General features: G+C 49.5%; 1 protein-coding gene across 2 annotated transcripts in view; it reads right to left on the minus strand.

Annotated features, from left to right (window-relative positions):
* LOC140425259 (uncharacterized) overlaps positions 1-19,890 on the minus strand; it is a 160,678-nt gene that overhangs the window by 21,490 nt on the left and 119,298 nt on the right. For both annotated transcript variants that reach the window (XM_072509381.1, XM_072509382.1), the window contains one exon: positions 4,892-5,737. In XM_072509381.1, the coding sequence (XP_072365482.1) occupies positions 4,892-5,737 (846 nt within the window). The remainder of the gene's footprint in view (positions 1-4,891; positions 5,738-19,890) is intronic.

Below are 19,890 nucleotides of genomic sequence, written 5' to 3' on the forward strand. Positions count from 1 at the left end.
GAAGTCGATGAGGCTTTATTAAGCGTGACTGTTCCCCCGCAGTTCAGTAGTAGACTGCCTGCGGGGGAGGACTCCTGGTTCTTATACTCCGCCAGGTCAACGGCCAACCAGGACCCGGGATCTGTCAGCCAATGACATCACGGCTTCACAGTCCCACATGACCCCAATGCATACTACCACATTCACCCCTTGTTAAAAATGAACCCGGCGGGGTGATGCTTCGCATGGTGGTAAGGGTTTACAAGGCTGGTCCTGGGAGGAAAACTTTCGCATGTTATTACAGTATGTACAAGGTTTTTTTTTCAAACTATTTACAGTAATCGTCAGGAGAAAAAGACAAAATGTTCTCGTTAAAAGTCCACATATTGTAGTGTTAGATCGACGCCACGAGTCGGTCGGGCGGTCTGGTCGCCCGTGTTGATCGCCTCGGCCCCGGTGGTGGTAGTGGTGCTTGTTCCGGTGTTGTCGTCTCCGGGAGCCTTACGGTTTCAGCTTGGGCTTCACTCCTGGTCGGGCCTGGGAGGAGGACCGATCCTCCTGGGAAGGGGGCGGTCGCGGGGTGTGGCGGTGGCAGGAAGGGGGTGATTGGTGTCGGGGGGGTGTGTGTGTTGCCGGCGGGCGCCAGATCTCGCAGGGAGACCGCGTCCTGTCGGCCGTCGGGGTACTCCACGTAAGCGTACTGCGGGTTCGCGTGGGGGAGGCGAACCCTCTCGACCAACGGGTCCAACTTGTGCGCCCGCACATGTTTTCGGAGCAAGATGGGTCCTGGGACCGCCAGCCAGGTTGGCAGCAACGTTCCAGAGGAGGACTTCCTGGGGAAGTATGTGTTGCGGTCGGTGGAGGGGAGGGGTCCTTTGAAATCTAGACTAAGGCGTTCAAAGGGGCGGGAAGCCTTAATCAGGTGCGCACCATCCGGCCTGAAAAAATGCGGTTTGCACTCTGCGCAGATGTGGCAGTTCCTTGTGACTGTACGGACCTCCTCCAAAGAGTATGGGAGGTTGCGGGACTTAATAAAGTGGTAGAACCGAGTGACCCCCGGGTGGCAGAGGTCCTCGTGGAGGGTTTGGAGGCGGTTAATTTGTGCGTTGGCACATGTGCCGCGGGATAGGGCATCGGACGGCTCGTTCAGCTTTCCGGGACGATACAAGATCTCGTAGTTGAAGGTGGAGAGCTCGAACCTCCACCTTAAGATCTTGTCGTTTTTGATTTTGCCCCGCGGTGCATTATCGAACATGAAGGCTACCGACCGTTGGTCCGTGAGGAGAGTGAATCTCCTGCCGGCCAGGTAATGCCTCCAATGTTGCACCGCTTCCACTATGGCTTGGGCTTCCTTTTCCACTGAGGAGTGGCGGATTTCTGAAGCGTGGAGGGTTCGGGAGAAAAAGGCCACGGGTCTGCCCGCTTGGTTAAGGGTGGCCGCTAGAGCTACGTCGGAGGTCTCGCTCTCGACCTGGAAGGGGAGGGACTCGTTGATGGCGCGCATCGTGGCCTTTGCGATATCCGCTTTGATGCGGCTGAAGGCCTGGCAAGCCTCTGTCGACAGAGGGAAGGTCATGGTCTGTATTAGGGGGCGGGCCTTGTCTGCATACTGGGGAACCCACTGGGCGTAGTATGAAAAGAACCCCAGGCAGCATTTTAGGGCTTTGGAGCAGTGCGGGAGGGGAAATTCCATGAGGGAGCGCATATGTTCGGGGTCGGGGCCTATTATCCCATTGCGCACTACGTAGCCCAGGATGGCTAGCCGGTTGGTGCTAAAACCGCACTTGTCCTCGTTGTACGTGAGGTTCAAGGCTTTAGCGGTCTGGAGGAATTTTTGGAGGTTGGCGTCGTGGTCCTGCTGATCGTGGCCGCAGATGGTTACATTGTCGAGATACGGGAACGTGGCCTGCAACCCGTGTTGATCAACCATTCGGTCCATCTCTCGTTGGAAGACCGAGACCCCGTTTGTGACGCCAAATGGGACCCTTAGGAAATGGTATAATCGCCAGTCTGGTCATTGATGAAACAGCTGAAGATAGTTGAGCCTAGGACACTACCCTGAGGAACTCCTGCAGTAACGTCCAGGAACTGATGTGACTGACCTCCAGCAACCTCAGCCATTTTCCTTTGTGCTCAGTGTGGTGATATGCCTGTAGTTAATATTACATGAACTCAGCATTGTACCAACAGAAGGTTGTAAGGCGTACACGAGGACAGTCGCACATTAGAGTACTTCCAGGAGAGTCCAATGTAACCCTATGATAACTTGTCTGTATAAGATTCTGATTGTTACCTTACCACGTGTACATTAATAAATCATTGTTCTGGCTACGTCACCAGCAGTTCTGCAAAGGCACGATCATGGGACACAACACTCGGTATGACTCCAACCAGCGGGAAGATTTCCCCCTGATTTTTATTGACTCCAGTTTTACTAGGGTTATTTGATGCTGCACTCAGTCAAATGCTGCCTTGATGTCAAAGACAGTGACTGTCACCTTTCTCTGGATTTCAGCTCTTTTGTCCATTTTGGAACCAAGAATGTAATGAGATCAGTAGCTGAGTGACCCGAGCGAAATCCATCTACACATCAGTGAGCAGGTTATTGTTATGCAAGTGCAACTTGATAGCAGTGTAGATGAGGCTGTTTAGCACAGGGCTAAATCGCTGGCTTTGAAAGCAGACCAAGGCAGGCCAGCAGCACGGTTCAATTCCCGTACCAGCCTACCTGAACAGGCGCCGGAATGTGGCGACTAGGGGCTTTTCACGGTAACTTCATTTGAAGCTTACTCATTTGAAAACAATAAGCGATTTTCATTTTCATGACCCTTTCCATCACTTTACTAATGACTGAGAGTAGACAGATGGTGCGGTAATTGGCCGGGTTAGATTTGCCCTTCTTTGCATACAGAACATATCGGGACAATTTTCCACATTGAAGTGTATATGCCGGTGTTGTATCTGTACTGGAACATCTTGGCAAGGGGAATGGCATGTTCTGTAGCACAAGTCTTCAGTATTGTTGCTGGCATATTATCAGGGCCCATAAACGTTGCAGTATCCAGTGCCTTCAGCTGTTTCTTGATATCATGTGGAGTGAATTGATTTGGCTGAAGACTGGCATTTGTGATGCTGGGGACCACTGGAGGAGTCGGAGATGGATCATCCACTTGGCATTGCTGACTGAAGATTGTTGGAAATGCTTCAGCCTAATCTTTTGCACTGATGTGCTGGCTCTCCCATCATTGAGAATGGAGATACTTGTGGAGCCAACTCGACCACCATTCATGGGTAGATGTTGCAGGACTGCGGAGCTTAGATCTGATCAATTGGTTGTGGTTTTGCTTAGCTCGGTCTATCATTTGCTGCTTGTGCTGTTTGGCTTGCAAGTTGTTGTAGCTTCACCAGGTTGACACCTCATTATTAAGCATGCCTGGTGCTGCACCTGGCATAACTTCCTGCACTGTAGATTGACCTAGGGTTGATCCCCTGACTTGGTAGTAATGATAGAGTGGAGGATATGCAAGGCAATGGGGTTACAAATTGTGGTTGAGTACAATTCTGCTGTTGCTGATGGCCCACAGCGCCTCCTGGTTGACCAGTCTTGGGTTGTTAGACCTATTTGAAATCTATCTCATTTAGCATGGTAGTAGTGCCACACAGCATGATGGAGGGTATTCCTCAATGTGAAGATGGAACTTTGTCTCCACAAGGACTGTGTAGTGGTCACTGCTACCGATACTGCCATGGACAGATGTATCTGCTGCAGGCAGGTTGGTGAGGATGAGGACAAGTTTGTTTTTCCCTTTTGTTGGTTCCCTCACGATCTTCCTCACTCACACAGTTATGACCCAGCTATCTCAATCTACAGTGATGCTACCAACCAGTGGGACTACAGAGCTCTGAGGTAGGTCGTCCTCCTGTGTGAAAGGCAAGTCCCTCCTCCAGTCAATAAATACCCTTTGAAGTTTTAAATGACTGTGGGTCAGCCAGTATTGGCCAGGATGTGTTGCCTTAGTGGCGGGGTAAGAAACCCTGCCGTCTGAAAGAACTGTATCCCTGGTATTTTATCCTCCTCTTTCCTGTGAAAATGGATATAAAGTAGTAATTCAGTTAAGTTCGCCATTTCCTGACTTCTAATTAATAATTTTTATTAGTGTCACAAGTAGGCTTACATTAACACTGCAATTAAGTTACTGTGAAAACCCCCTAGTCGCCACACTCCGGCGCCTGTTCGGATACACAGGAAGAGAATTCAGAATGTCCAATTTACCTCACAGCACGTCTCTCGGGACTTGTGGGAGGAAACTGGAGCACCCGGAGGAAATCCACGCAGACACAGGGAGAACGTGCAGACTCCACACAGACAGTGACCCAAGCGGGAATCGAACCTGGGACCCTGGTGCTGTGAAGCAACAGTGCTAACTACTAGTAGCAATGATTCAACCTCCTCGCTCTCCAGCTGTTGGCTGCTCAATCTAAAATTACAAGTAAACATTCTGGCTCTTGAAGTAGCTGCCGAACTGCTGAAGGTAATTTGTAAATATAATTTTGTAAGCTGAGCTGAGACCAGATCCAACCTTGCAGTGCAATGTTGAAATCGTGTGGGACATCAGTACTGGCAGTTTATTATGAAGCTTTCTCATCTTCAGCTGGATTTATTGGAAATGTATTGACTTCATGGCAGAATATTGCTCTTCACAACATCACATGTTTTAAAACTATCCTTTTGGAAGCCTTAAAGTAATTTGAATTAATAATTCCTGTAATGTTAACTGTTGTACTTAATCCATTAGGGAAACTGATCTCAATTTATTTTTGTAATTGAATCTATTATAGTTACAATCCACTGCAATAGACGATGCAATACGATAGCAGAACCATTGTTGCTGTATAATCTACTAGATCTTACCTCCAGATCTAGCTGGGCCTTCCCTTGCAGGCAGCTGGGTGGAAGTTTGGCCAGTTGATGAACTTGAACTTGGGTGACTGTAAGCAGGGAATGGTGGTGGTGGTGGAGGTGGTGGTGGGGTTGGTGGGGGAGGAGGAGGAGGAGAGACTGAAGACATGCATGGTCTGTTGGAAAAGCTAGGTAATTTTGGTGGCAAGCTTGGAGGAACTTCTATTTTGCTCAATAAAAGAGGTGGTGGTGGTGGTGGTGGTAGAGCGTTTTCAGTTTTACAGTAAGGAGTAAAGGAAGGGGCTGGAGCTGGTGGAGGTGGAGGGAAAGGAGGAAGAGGAAAATCTGTGCAGTCTTCAGTCCAAAGAAACGAAGGTGGAGGTGGAGCAGGAAACCTGAAGTCTGAAGTTTGGTCTTGGAAATTAAGGGAAGGTGGAGGAGAAGGTGGAGGAGAAGGTGGTGGAGGAGATGGTGACTGTGTGTATTGATATTTAAATGGTGTAACAGTTGCAAGCATAGAAGGAGGGGGAGGGAGTGGAGGAGGAAGAGAAGGAGCTATTGGAGGAGGAGGCGATTGAGCTGTTGTTGCTGTTTTTGTAGGCTTATTATTGAAAGTAGAGGGTGTGGAAGAGGGGCACATTGACAAGGGTTTACTCTGACCTGAAGGGGGAGTGACAGGAAGGGGAGGAGGCGTGATGGCAGATATGTTAAGGCGCCCTTGAGTTGCCCTTTGCACTTTGGATAAATCAGGTTGATTGGAAGCACTTTTATCATTTCTTGTACTATCATTCTGGACGGAGTATCTTGATGTTTGCATTTTCATACTGGGTGGTTGAACAGCTGGTTTTGAACCTCTCTCTGAAATCAACAATCACAGCTATAGTTAAAAAGACTTTTACATATAATTTTTATCACACTGTAATAAACAATTCTACTTCTCACAAAATTAATTTATCAAACTTACAGTGGAAACTACATGAAAACTATGGTGGGGTCAGCATCAAAATGTGCAATAATGTGGAGGTTTCTTAAAATTTCATATCTCCAGTAAAATCATAACCAGATTGCAAGAATAACGTTTGCAAAGCCTCTAGGAATCTATTACAGAGGAAACCTTCAACCCATTTACAATACCACTGCACTTAACAACTAAAAAAATTCATACCTCGATATAAGTAATATCAGCTGACTTGGTGTGTTGCAAAGTATTGCAATGAGAATGAATATAAATAAAGATTCTCTTTATGGCTGGAATTCTATCATTGTCCTTAAGTCATTAAAGGCATTGTTATTGGACTTCACACTTCTGATGAGGATATAGCCTTCCAACAAATTGGAAATTCAAATAATGTAAACAAAATTAATCATAAATGAAAAAGCATAATTTTAGAAAATCCACCTTAGCTGCATCTGGTAGCCAGAGTTTTATTTATTTTAATAATACAATTCTATTCTCTCCCCTGCCCGAATAGCATGTGGAACAGGCCACTCTGGGTGGGAGGAGGATGACGGAGAGCAAAGGAATTTGCGGTGGAAACCAGGTCTGTCAGTTTCTATCACATACAACCTCTAGATATCGTGTCAGATATGGGCAGGAAAATCATCCACCTACTTCCTACATAATAAGACAGAGGCTGAAATTTTCCACTCCCATTCAGGCAGGTTCAGCGACAGAAGCAGAAAATATGCCGAGAACAGCCAAATTACATTGTATGTTATCGTAAATGCGTGACGCAATTCTCCCTTATCAGTGACGGTACATTTCATGACGTTCAACGTCAGGAACATCATTTGAATTCATTAGCATTTAATTATCAGGCCTCTATGCCTGAATCATCCCCCACCCATCAGAAGATCCATCCAAATTGGCATGATGGCAGAACAACATGAAATCTGACTGATCTCCCAAGGCGTGCACCTAGCGAGATCTCCCAGGGGAGCTCGGATGAATGCAGTGTTCATGGGGAGAGGGTCATGTCCTGGTACTGCCCCGACACTACCAGGGCACTGCCTGGGTCGTGCCAGGGGTGTTGTACAAGAGGTTTCTAGCATGAAATCCTTTGCACTAAGGTGGCCTTTACAAATGATCGCCCGATCCTCAAATGACTAAATTATTGGCAGAGTGGGCAAATCAGAGGCTGCCCTGCCAGTGATATATCATGGGATCGACCCTTGATTTATTTCTCCCAAGTCCACACCTATACGGTGGAGAGAGCTGCCGTTGTTGTCGGCGGCTTCAAAGCCACTTTTCCTGCCCACTATGGGCCTTGCCGATTTCCAGGAAAGTCTCATTCAGACTTTGCAGCTGTTTTAGTCATTCCAAGAAATTGCAGAAAACACAACTCTTCAATAGGCCCAGTTAAACAAACTACTGCTGACAACAACCATTGTCTCTCTAATTAGAGGGTCTCTTGTTGGGGTGTCTTTAATTAGGGGTTCTTTGGTGGATGGGGACGATGGGGCAGGGTCGGGTCACCCTCATACTCTGGAGAGTTGACCCAGAAATCCTCGGGGGGGTGGGGGGTGGCGGGTGCTGAAGTACATTGTGGGAGGAAGGTTAAATTGTGTTGGGGGGCTGAATTACATTGCGGGAAGGCTAAATTGCTTTTGAGGGGGTGGGGCTGAATTGTGTTGCGAGTGGAAGGCTAAATTGTGTTGGGAGGACTCACTCCCAGTGAGTTCTCCCAGTGAGCCAGAGACGACACAGCCAGAGTGAGGTTCAGCGAAGAGTGAGTTTGGGAATTTGAAGCGAGGTGGGAATTGAATCGATAAGACTGTTCCTTTTCAAATTTCGGGAAATTAAATTAATCTAGAATTGTGCAGTGAAGGTTAATAAGGGGCTGCACCACCCACTCACATAATTGGTTGGCAGTTAAGTGTCAGTCACCTTAAGCTACTTTGATCTAAAAGGTGGGGGGTGGGGGGAGTCAACTCAGACCAATTTAAAAAGAGTAACTTTAACTCACTCCTAGTGAGTTCTCCCAGTGAGCCAGGGAAGACACAGCCAGAGTGAGACACAGCGAAGAGAGAGTTTGGGAATTTGAAGCTAGGTGGGGAGGAGGTGCTTTATATCCTTGGTAAGTGACTGGTAAGTAGTTTTTCTTTTCATTTGTCTATTTATTTACTAATTTTTTTCTTTCTTTTTTTGGAATTGTAGTTGTATAGGTTAACCTAAGGTTTAAGACATGGAAGGAGGTCCCAGACCCGTGTCATGCTCCTCGTATGCGATGTGGGAGCTCAGGGACACGTCCACTGTCCTTGGCTCCTTCACGTGCAAGAAGTGTGTCCAGGATAACTTCCGGTGACGGCGGGCGGGAGGCGGCCGCACAATGGAGAGCCCCCGCTCGGGAACGGCAATTTTGGGGCTTTAAGCCCGGTCCCAGGGTCCGCGGAGGTGGCAGAAGAAGGGAGAAGGCACGGAGGAGGCACTGAGAAGACACAGGAGGGAAAAAAAAACCCCAAAGCAAAATGTCGAGGGTGAGCAGAAAACCGGCCGAAAAAACCCAGCTGGAGGTCCGTCGGGGAGTGGAAAGGTCATCGCGGGGTCACCAGGAAAAATGGAGGCTGGAGCACCAGGGAAGGCCACACTGCTTACGGCTGAAGAAATAACCAAGGTGATGGCTGCGGAATTTGAAAAGCAGTTGGCGCAGATTGCAAAATGCATGGAGACGGTGAGGAAGGAGATGAGGGAGGCTTTGAGTGTGCTGGTGGAGGAGGCGGTTTCCCCGGTGAGGACAGAGGTGGCGAGCGCACTGGCGGAGGTGCGAGAGCAAGGGGAGGCGCTGAAGGAAGTGGAGGAGGCGTTATTGCAGCACGGTGATCAACTTGCCTCGATGGGGAAAGAGATGCGGAAGGTGATGGATACTAACAAGGATCTGCGAGGAAAAATGGAAGACCTGAAAAATAGATCCAGGCGACAGAACTTGAGGATTGTGAGGCTGCCCGAAGGAGTTGAAGGACCGAAGCCGACTGAGTATTTTGCCGCAATGTTGGCAAAACTACTGGGGGAGGGGGAGGACCCCTCCCGATATGAACTGGATCGGGCTCATCGGTCGTGGAGGCCTGTACCAAAGGCGAGTGAGCCGCCAAGGGCAGTGACTCTGTGCTTCCGTAGGTACAGGGTGAAGGAGAAGGTCCTGAGCTGGGCCAAGCAGAAGCGGGTGGTGCAGTGGGCTGGAGCTGGTATACGTGTATACCAGAACTTTACGGTGGAGCTGGCAAGGAGGCGGGCTGCCTTCAACCGGGTGAAGAGGGCACTGTACATTGGCAAGGTGCAGTGCGGCATTGTATATCCAGCAAAGCTGAGGGTGACTTACAAGCTCAGGGACTTTTATTTTGGAACGGCGAAAGCAGCGGAGGAGTTTGCGAAAGCAGAAGGACTGTGGCAGAACTGACAAACTGAGGAATGGCCATGTGCCGATGTAACCTCATGACTGTATTTTCTTCTTTTTTGTATCACTGCGCGCGGGTGTAGAGATTAAAGGAGCCAATGTGGTATATATTTGGACGAGGGAAGGGACGGGACTTTCACTGGAAATGAGAGTTCTTTGGGGTGCAGGTGGATAGGCGGGGTTTGTGTGCTAAAAGGGAATCTTTGGGCTTTCCTGGGGCCGGGCAAGTGGGAAAGGTACCCGGGCGGGGGCCTCCACGCTGGCCGGTGTGTGCCGGCCAGTGAATGGGAGTGAGGTGGGGGGAGGGGCTGCGGCCATCGGAGCCTGGCAGAACAGGGTCCGAGTGGTCTAGCCGGGGTGGAAAGTTGGGGGGGGAAGGAACCGAGGGTAGGGGGAGGGGTTTTACAAGAGGCAGTGGACGGGAGGAGCTGGAGACCTGGGGTGGGGGTGTGGGGGGTGGGAGCTGTGTAAGATTAAGGGTGACTACGGGTAATCCCTGATTTATTTTTGTCATTTGTTTATGTAAACATGCGGGTTGAGGTTTGGGGGTTGGTGGGTAGATGGGATTGTTGTTGTTATTATGGGGACTGACATATCTTGCTGATTATTGTTTATCGTTGATGGATGTAAATGTGGGAGAAAATGTGAAAATGGAGGAGAATTTAAAAAAAAATTTTTTTTAAAAAGAAGTGTGTCCAGTTGCAGCTCCTGTTAGACCGCTTGACGGCTCTGGAGCTGCAGATGGACTCACTTTGGAGCATCTGCGATGCTGAGGACGTCGTGGATAGCACGTTTAGCGAGTTGGTCACACCGCAGGTGAAAGCTACTGTTATAACCTGCCTACTGACGATTGGCTGGGGACTAATGACTATCCCACAATCTTATGGGAGTATGAACTTCCCCAATGAGGGGGGCGGAGAAACTCCTACTATAAATAAGCTGGCCAGTCCAGGAACCAAGAGGAAGGAGAAGGTAGCAAGGGAAGTTACTGCTACTGCTATGTATATATTGTTATAGTAAATAAACGTTATTATTTTGTATCCTTAAAACTCGTGCTGGATTCTTCGGGGCCCTTATAAAACTGGCGACGAAGGTAAAAGTGAATAGCTGTCTACACTGCTGAAGCCACCTCCCTGGAGTTTTGTTGGATACAGGTTGGAAGTTGTTTTCTATTATACCATGCCTCTGTACGGACGTTTGGATGTTTTTGATGCTGCGCTGGAAAGCTGGAACCAGTACACGCAATGGATGCGTTACTATTTCCGGGCAAACAATATCACTGAAAACGAGCGCCAGGTGGTCATATTGCTCACCGCCTGCGGGCCGCATACGTTTGGGGTGATTAGGAGCCTTACGTACCCAGCTGCGCCGGACACCAAAACGTTTGACGAACTTGTGAATATAGTGGGGCAACACTTTAACCCAACCACGTCCACGATAGTCCAGCGTTACCGGTTTAATACCGCTGAGAGGACCCCTGGAGAATCCCTTGCCGATTTTTTTATCCAGGCTACGCGGGATTGCGGAATACTGTGACTATGGTGAGACCTTGTCAGAAATGTTACGCGACCGTTTGGTTTGCGGTATTAACAATGCGGCCACCCAGAGAAAGTTGTTAGCGGAGCCAACATTGACTTTTCAACAGGCAATACAAATAGTCTTGTCCCGAGAGAGCGCAGAGCGAGGAGTACAGAAGCTACAGGGAATGGAAGTGCATGCCTTGGGGCGAAACCCTTTCCGCCCAAAAACGTCCCCCCGCACTCCTGTGGTACCTTGGGCGAGGCAACGACCAGACCGACGCCAGTGGCCATCGGACATTCCTCCCCGAAGGGAGCCTTCTCCAGAGCCAATGGATGAGGAGCCATGTCCGTGTCAGACTTGTAGGCGCCGACCCCGTCGCGGACGGCGGTCCTGGGGACGCCAGAGGCGCCGTCGTTCCGACCGAAACTGGGACCAGCCCAGGGGCCGTAACTGGGACCAGCCCTGAGGCCGTACCTTCCATGTGGATGAACCTGCGGCGACCACTCCTGAGGACGTGGAGACGGAGGACGACTGCCTGCAGCTGCATTGTGTGGCAGCTCCCCGTGTGGCCCCCATTAAGGTGACAGTACAGGTCAATGGCCACCCGCTGGAGATGGAGTTGGATACTGGCGCAGCGGTCTCCGTGATCGCCCAGAGGACATTCGACCGCATCAAGCAGGGTATACAGACCCTTACACTAACTGACTCACAGGCCAGGTTGGCCACCTACACGGGGGAACCACTGGACATTGCAGTAACTACAATGACCCCTGTTGTCTATGGACGCCAGGAGGGGCGTTTCCCACTTATCGTAGTGCGTGGCCATGGGCCCAGCCTGTTGGGCCCAGGACCTAGAAGGGGAGCTCACTCGTTTGGAGAGTTTGGGTATTATCAGGCCCGTCCGTTTTGCTGACTGGGCAGCACCAATTGTGCCAGTAATGAAGCCAGATGCCACAGTTCGCTTGTGTGGCGACTATAAACTTACAGTGAATACAGTTTCCCGACTCGACCGATACCCAATGCCTCGCATAGAGGATCTCTACGCGAAACTTGCAGGCGGACTCTCATTCACAAAATTAGATATGAGTCACGCCTACCTGCAGTTGGAGCTGGACCCTGCCTCCCGACCATATGTAACAATTAACACACACCGGGGCGTGTATGAATATACACGGTTGCCCTTTGGAGTATCCTCTGCCTGCGCAATTTTTCAACGTGTTATGGAGGGCATTTTGAGAGGTTTACCACGTGTGGCTGTCTACCTAGATGACGTGTTGATTACAGGGACGTCGGAGGAAGAGCATATGGAAAATCTGGAGGCTGTCCTTAAACGCCTTTCGGAGGCTGGAGTCCGTTTACGTCACACAAAGTGCGTATTTCAGGCAAAAGAAGTAGTCTACCTAGGTTATCGGGTGGACCGCGAGGGTCTGCACCCCGTCGCAGAGAAGGTGCGTGCAATTCAACATGCCCCCACCCCGACTGACACTTCGCATCTTCGTTCTTTTCTCGGTCTCGTAAACTATTACGGGAAGTTCCTCCCCAATCTGGCAACTACGCTGGCCCCCTTACACCTGCTGCTAAAGAAAAATCACACCTGGGTTTGGGGTCAGCCGCAAGAAACCGCTTTCCGGCGGGTAAAGCAACAATTGTCGTCGTCTGGGTTACTAACCCACTATGATCCGGGAAAGCCTTTGCTCGTCACATGTGATGCATCCCCGTATGGTATTGGGGCTGTCCTGTCCCAAAAGATGGAGAACGGGGCCGAGCGACCGATAGCTTTCGCCTCCCGCACATTGACGGCAGCGGAGAAGAAGTACGCGCAGATCGAGAAGGAGGGCCTGGCAGTGGTTTTCGCGGTGAAACGCTTCCACCAGTATGTGTACGGCCGCCATTTCACTATCGTGACTGATCATAAGCCCCTGCTGGGACTCTTCAGAGAGGATAAGCCGATACCGCCCATTGCTTCTGCACGGATCCAGCGCTGGGCTTTGTTGCTTGCTGCATATGAGTATTCTCTGGAGCACAAACCAGGTACGCAGATAGCAAATGCCGACGCACTGAGCCGATTGCCTTTATCGACCGGCCCCATGTCGACCCCCACGACCGGTGAGGTGGTCGCAACCCTAAATTTTATGGACACCTTGCCTGTCACGGCATCACAGATCCGTGAGTGGACCCAGACGGAGCCAGTCCTGTCAAAGGTTCGGCACATAGTCCTGTATGGTGGGCAGCATAGACAGCTCCCAGGCGAGTTACGGGCATTTTCCTCCAAGCTGTCAGAGTTCAGCGTGGAAGACGGCATCCTCTTGTGGGGGACGCGTGTGGTTGTCCCGGAAAAAGGCCAGGAGCTGATATTATCAGACTTGCACAATGGGCATCCGGGCGTGACCAAGATGAAAATGTTGGCCCGGAGTTATGTCTGGTGGCCAGGCCTCGACACCGACATTGAGAAGGTGGCCCAAAACTGCTCCATTTGCCAAGAGCATCAGAAGCTTCCGCCGGCCGCGCCCCTACATCACTGGGAATGGTCAGGGCGGCCTTGGGCACGCTTACATGCAGATTTTGCAGGCCCTTTTCAGGGATCCATGTTCCTTCTACTAATTGACGCCCAGTCCAAATGGCTGGAGGTGCATAAGATGCAGGGGACAATCCATGCGTTTATCATTTAGCACGCATGGCCTCCCCGAGGTGCTGGTCACGGATAATGGCACTCCATTCACGAGTGAGGAGTTTGCTAGGTTTACAAAGATGAACGGCATCCGCCATATCCGCACTGCCCCTTACCACCCGGCTTCAAATGGGTTGGCAGAGCGTACAGTGCAAACATTCAAAAGAGGCCTAAAGAAGCAGTCTTCCGGATCAATGGACACGAGACTGGCTCGGTTTTTGTTTACGTACAGGACCACCCCCCATACAGTGACTGGGGTAGCTCCCGCAGAACTCCTAATGGGCCGGAGACTTCGCACCCGCCTTAGTATTGTCTTCCCGGACATTGGCGCAAAAGTACGCCGCACATAAGAACGGCAGGGACCGGGATTGTCTCAGCATCGTCCGATTCGGCAGTTTGCGCCCGGTGACCCAGTATTCGTGCGGAATTTTGCTGGTGGTGCCCAATGGGTTCCTGGGGTAATCTTTCGCCAAACGGGCCCTATATCGTACCAAGTGCAAGCCCAGGGTCGTCTCCAGCGAAAACATGTAGACCACGTCCGGTCCAGAAGATCATCCCCGCAAAAGATTCCCCGCCCCCGGAGCTCAGTTCAACGGCGGCAAAGACCAGAAACAAGGGAAGGTAGTCCTCCAAATCTTCCACTGGTGCCTCACTCAAAGCCTGCGCAGGTCATGACGGGACCGAATGGGGACAGAGACGCTGACATGACGGAGGCAGCAGACTCTGACTCCGAGATGGAGACACAGGATGAATCAGAGGGGGAATCCTCGGGTCCACAGGCCGTGGATGTACAACCGCGCCGTTCATCACGGAAGCGCCGGTCTCCGTCTCGTTATACGCCGCCTGATCCAGCGCCGCGTGCAAATGGCGTCCGGCCTGCGGCCAAACGGGTTCGACGCCTTCCTTCGCCAGGGCCTACGGTGGATTCCTTGGACTTTGGGGGGGAGGGATGTTATAATCTGCCTACTGACGATTGGCTGGGGACTAATGACTATCTCACAATCCTATGGGAGTATGAACTTCCCCAATGAGGGGGGCGGAGAAACTCCTACTATAAATAAGCTGGCCAGTCCAGGAACCAAGAGGAAGGAGAAGGTAGCAAGGGAAGTTACTGCTACTGCTATGTATATATTGTTATAGTAAATAAACTTTATTATTTTGTATCCTTAAAACTCGTGCTGGATTCTTCGGGGCCCTTATAAAAGCTACTGAGGGAGATAGAAAATGGATGACCAAAAGACAGAGCAAGAGTAGGAAGGCAGTGCAGGTGTCCCCTGCGGTCATCTCCTGCAAAACAGATATTCCGCTTTGGATACTGTTGAGGGAGATGGCTCACCAGGGGAAAGCAGCAGCAGCCAGGTTCATGGCATCGTGGCTGGCTCTGCTACGCAGCTGGGCAGCAAGAAGAATGGCAAGAAGAATGGGAGCAGTTTAGAATTCAGCAAAGAAGGACGAAGGGATTGATTAAGAAGGGGAAAATGCAGTACGAAAGGAAGCTTTCAGGGAACATAAAGATTGACACTATGAGTTTCTACAGATGAGTGAAGAGAAAGAGATTGGTAAAGAGAAATGTAGGCCCACTGCAGACAGAAACCGGGGAATGCATAATCAGGGACAAAGAAATGGCTGAGCAATTAAATACATACTTTGGTTCTGTCTTCACAAACGAGGACACAAATCAGATCCCAGAAATGTTGGAGAATGAAAGGTTTAGTGAGAGGGAAGAACTGAGGGAGATCATGAGAAATGGTGCTGGGAAAACTGATGGGATTGAAGGAGGATAAATCCCCAGGGCCTGAGAATCTGCATCCCAGAGTGCTTAAGGAGGTGGCTCTGGAAATAGTGGAAATAATAATTGGCGGTCATCATCCGGGATTCTATAGATTCTGGAACTGTCCCTGCGGATTGGAGGGTAGCTCACATCACTCCGATATTTAAAAAGGGAGGTAGAGAGAAAGCAGGGAATTATAGACCAGTAAGCCTAACATCGGTAGTGGGGAAAATGCTTGAATCCATTATCAAGGACGTTATAGCGGAACATTTAGAAAGCAGTGGCAGGATCAGTCAGAGTCAGCATGGATTTATGAAGGGAAAATCATGCTTGACAAATCTGTTGGAATTCTTTGAAGAAGTAACCAGTGCAGTCGACAAGGGGGAAGCCGATGTGGTATATTTGGACTTTCAGAAGGCGTTTGACAAAGTCCCACATAAGAGATTATTGTGCAAAATTAAAGCGCATTGGACTGGGGGAAATATATTAAGGTGGATAGAAAACTGGTTGGCAGAGAGGAAACAAAGAATAGGGATTAATGGGTCCTTTTCAAATTGGCAGGTAATAACCAGTGGGGTACCACAGGGATCGGTGCTGGGACCCCAGCTATTCACAATATATATGAATGATTTGGATGAACGAACAAAATGTAACATCTCAAAGTTTGTAGATGATACCAAATTAGGTGGGAGGGTGAATTGTGACGAGGATGCAGGGATCCTACAGCAAGATCTGGACAGGTTGGGCGAGTGGGCAAATCAATGGCAGATGCAGTATAATTTGGATAAGTGTGAGGTTATTCATTTTGGATGCAAAAACAGGAAGGCAGATTACTACCTGAATGGTCGTAAATTGGGAGAGGGGAGTGTGCAGCGGGACCTGGGTGTCCTTGTTACCATTCGCTGAAGGTAAGCATGCAGGTGCAGCAGGCGGTATAGAAGGCTAATGGTATGTTGGACTTCATTGCAAGAGGTTTTGAGTATAGAAGCAGGGACGTGTTGCTGCAATTGTACAATGCCTTGGTGAGGCCACACTTGGAATATTGTGTGCAGCTTTGGTCTCCTTCTCTGAGGAAGGATGTTCTTGTTCTCGGGGGAGTGCAGCGAAGGTTTACCAGACTGATTCCAGGGATGGCGGGACTGTCATATGAGGAGCGATTGACTAGGTTGGGATTGTTCCCGCTGGAGTTCAGAAGAATGCGGGGGAATTTCATAGAGACTTATACAATTCTAACAGGACAAGACTGGGTAGATGCAAGGAAGATGTTATCAATGATAGGTGTGTCCAGAACCAAGGATCACAGCCTGAGGATTCAGGGTAAACCATTTCAGACAGAGATAAGGAGACACTTCTTCACACAAAGAGTGGTGAGCCTGTGGAATTGCCACAGGAAGTAGTTGATGCTAAAACTTTGAATATATTCAAGAGGTGGCTAGATATAGCACTTGGGGAGAATGGGATCAAAGGCTATGGGGAGAAAGCAGGATTAGGCTATTGAGTTGGATGATCAGCCATGGTCGTGATGAATGGCGGAGCAGGCTCAAAGGGCCAAAAGGCCTCTTCCTGCTCCTATCTTCTGTGTATTTTTGTAACAAGCAGAGGTACCATGCCGGACCCGAAATCAAAGGCAGGAAAAGTTTTTAATCTGAGATTTCACCCCTTTTAATAACCCTAATAATTTTTGTTCTGCCATAAGGAATAAATAATTTCTGAGTCATTAATCTTTACCCATTAAAGGCCTGTAAGCCTTCTTCATCAGACTTACACCAATCTTTAAGGAGTTCAACTGGGACATGTCATTATATGCTTCTACTAACATGGACTGTCTATTCCGACTATCTAATGCTTTCACCTTAACCAGTTGAAACAAGGTCAATGACACCCAAGTGACCAGCGGGGTCCATAGAATTTTGGGACCTTTGTCATGATGGGTGTGTGAGCAACTGGTTTGATTAAAATGTATAAAATACCATTTACAGAAATCTAATTTTCCTTTACTCCGGAGTATTTCTTTCTTTAATACTTACTGCTTGAAGTTGAAATGTCCCAATTGTCGTGAGTCAGTTAATAGGTATTATGGCATTACTCAAGTCCTGCTATTATTTTAAATAAAGGTTGTCCTTGATCTATCTAGGGGGACAGAAATCCATATGACAGAGGCTTTTAGAATTGAGGAATGACTGCCAGACTCTCTTAGCTACATGCATGACTGTGGTAGCGTGGCCCCTTTGAAGGGTGGGCTCCAAGGACCATGTGACCAGCCTGGAGCCAATCGTGTGATAGCGGGTGAACCCCAGCCAATGGGGCGTTTGCGCGGGGCCCTGGGGAAAGGATCCCGGGGTCCAGGGAGCTGAAGTATAAAGCTATTGTATAATGTTCTGTGCCTGTTATCTGATTGCCTTTGCCTTTCATCAGTAAACTCCTTTTATGTACTACTGGAAGCCTCCAGTGTATGTTTCAAGCCACCATATTGGTGACGAGGTAAAGGGTTTCGATTGTAGCTGATAGTAGTTGTGAATCGAAGGGGGAAGGAAGGAACAGTTGAGAAAGTAGAGAAGCTCCAACAAGAGTTGGAAACATTTAAACTGAGTGGAAATGCCTATCATTGGGAAATTAGACCCATTTGACCAGAGGATTGAGCTAAGGAGTGAGTATATCGGACAACTCTGTTTCTTCTTTACCACAAACAAGATCACCGGTGAAGACTAGCATAAGGTGATGCTGTTCAGTTTGTGGGCCCCAAACGTATAGTTTGATTTGGAAACTCACATTCCCAGAGGCACCCAACTCAAAGACCTTGGACCAGATAGTGAAATTGGTTAAAGAACATTTCAGCCCAAGGATCACGATTATCCTCCAACGTTATAAGTTTAACTCTGTGACTTCTGGTGGCGGGCATGGAGTGAGTGGTCGCACATAAGATGGCTCCTGCCTGATGTCGGATTTTTTTGCCCTTTACCCGTTTTATAGGGAAGTTGCACTTGGAAACAGTAGAAATACTGAAGAACATTTTCCTTCGGTGGGGAATGTCGAAGGGGTACCAGATGAGGAGCGTGTCAAATAAGGGGCACATTTCAGACCAGGAAGGTGTGCGTGGAACAGCTGGGAAAAAAATGGCAGAGGGACCTATGGCATCTTTGCCTGCATAATGGTCGACGGAGCAGTTAGTCGAATTCCTTGTGATTGATCTTAAAAAAGAGACAGCTCCAGAAGACCTGGTGAGGGTGACAGAGCCGATTCGGGCTGGTCTGGAGAGAGTGGAGCAGAGGCTGGAGGCGCAAAGTGCGTCGATCCAAAATGTGGAGGAGACGGTGACCGACCATGAGGATTGGATTGCTTCAGTGGAGGCAGAGATGCTGATGATGGCAGATGGTCAGAAAAGGTTGAAGAAGAAGGTCGATGACTTGAAGAACCACGCAACGAGGCAGAAACTGAGGGTCTTGGGCTGCCCAAAGGTATTGCGGGAACGATGGACGCAGAATATGTGGCCAAGATTTTCGAGACGTTGATGGGGGAAGAGACTTTGACCGTCCTCCTGAGTTGCAACTTGCACACCGGACGTTATGGGTGTGGGATTGGTGGCTGATAAGGGGGCGTGTGAGAGCTTGGGGTGGCTATACGCACCTATGTGGAACTTAATAAAAGTGAGGGGGTGTCTGTCTCCGTGGGAGATGCTAAAGGCGGTAATTGGGGGGAGTTTATTTTGATCAAGGTAATAGAAATGAAGTGGAAAGGTTGGATAGTTAAGAAGTTGGGGGAGGCCATTTTAGCAGTGGATCAAAGGTATTTGGTGGCCAAGAAAGGAAGAAGTTCCAAATGGAGTTTGGGTAGCATGGTAGCACAATGGTTAGCACTGTGGCTTCACGGTAGCCTTGTGGATAGCACAATTGCTTCACAGCTCCAGGGTCCCAGGTTCAATTCCAGCTTGGGTCACTGTCTGTGCGGAGTCTGCACATCCTCCCCGTGTGTGCGTGGGTTTCCTCCGGATGCTCCGGTTTCCTCCCACAGTCCAAAGATGTGCAGGTTAGGTGGATTGGCCATGATAAATTGCCCTTAGTGTCCAAAATTGCCCTTAGTGTTGGGTGGGGTTACTGGCTTATGGGGATAGGGTGGCGGTGTTGACCTTGGGTAGGGTGCTCTTTCCAAGAGCCGGTGCAGACTCGATGGGCCGAATGGCCTCCTTCTGCACTGTACATTCTATGATTCTATGATTCACAGCACCAGGGTCCTGGTTCGATTCCCGGCTTGGGTCACTGTCTGTGCAGAGTCTGCACATTCTCCCCGTGTCTGCGTGGATTTCCTCCGGGTGCTCTGGTTTCCTCCCACAGTCCTAAGACGTGCAGGTTAGGTGGATTGGCCATAATAAATTGCCCTTAGTGAACAAACAGGTTAGGAGGGGTTATTGGGTTACGGGGATAGGGTGGAAGTGAGGGCTTAAGTGGGTCGGTGCAGACTTGATGGGCCGAATAGTCTCCTCCTGCACTGTATGTTCTATGTTCTATATTTTGTCTACGGGGAAGGCGGAGCAGTTGCTGGGTTAGAGGGGCTTTTTATGAGCACGGGAAGAAGGCCAGTAGGCTGCTCACACACTAGTTGAGATGGCAGACGGTGGCGAGGGAGATTGGGCAGATAAGGGATCTTGGGGTCAGGGTGGTCACTG

Source organism: Scyliorhinus torazame, chromosome 6, assembly GCF_047496885.1.
Source record: "Scyliorhinus torazame isolate Kashiwa2021f chromosome 6, sScyTor2.1, whole genome shotgun sequence".
NCBI classification, from domain to species: Eukaryota; Metazoa; Chordata; class Chondrichthyes; order Carcharhiniformes; family Scyliorhinidae; genus Scyliorhinus; species Scyliorhinus torazame.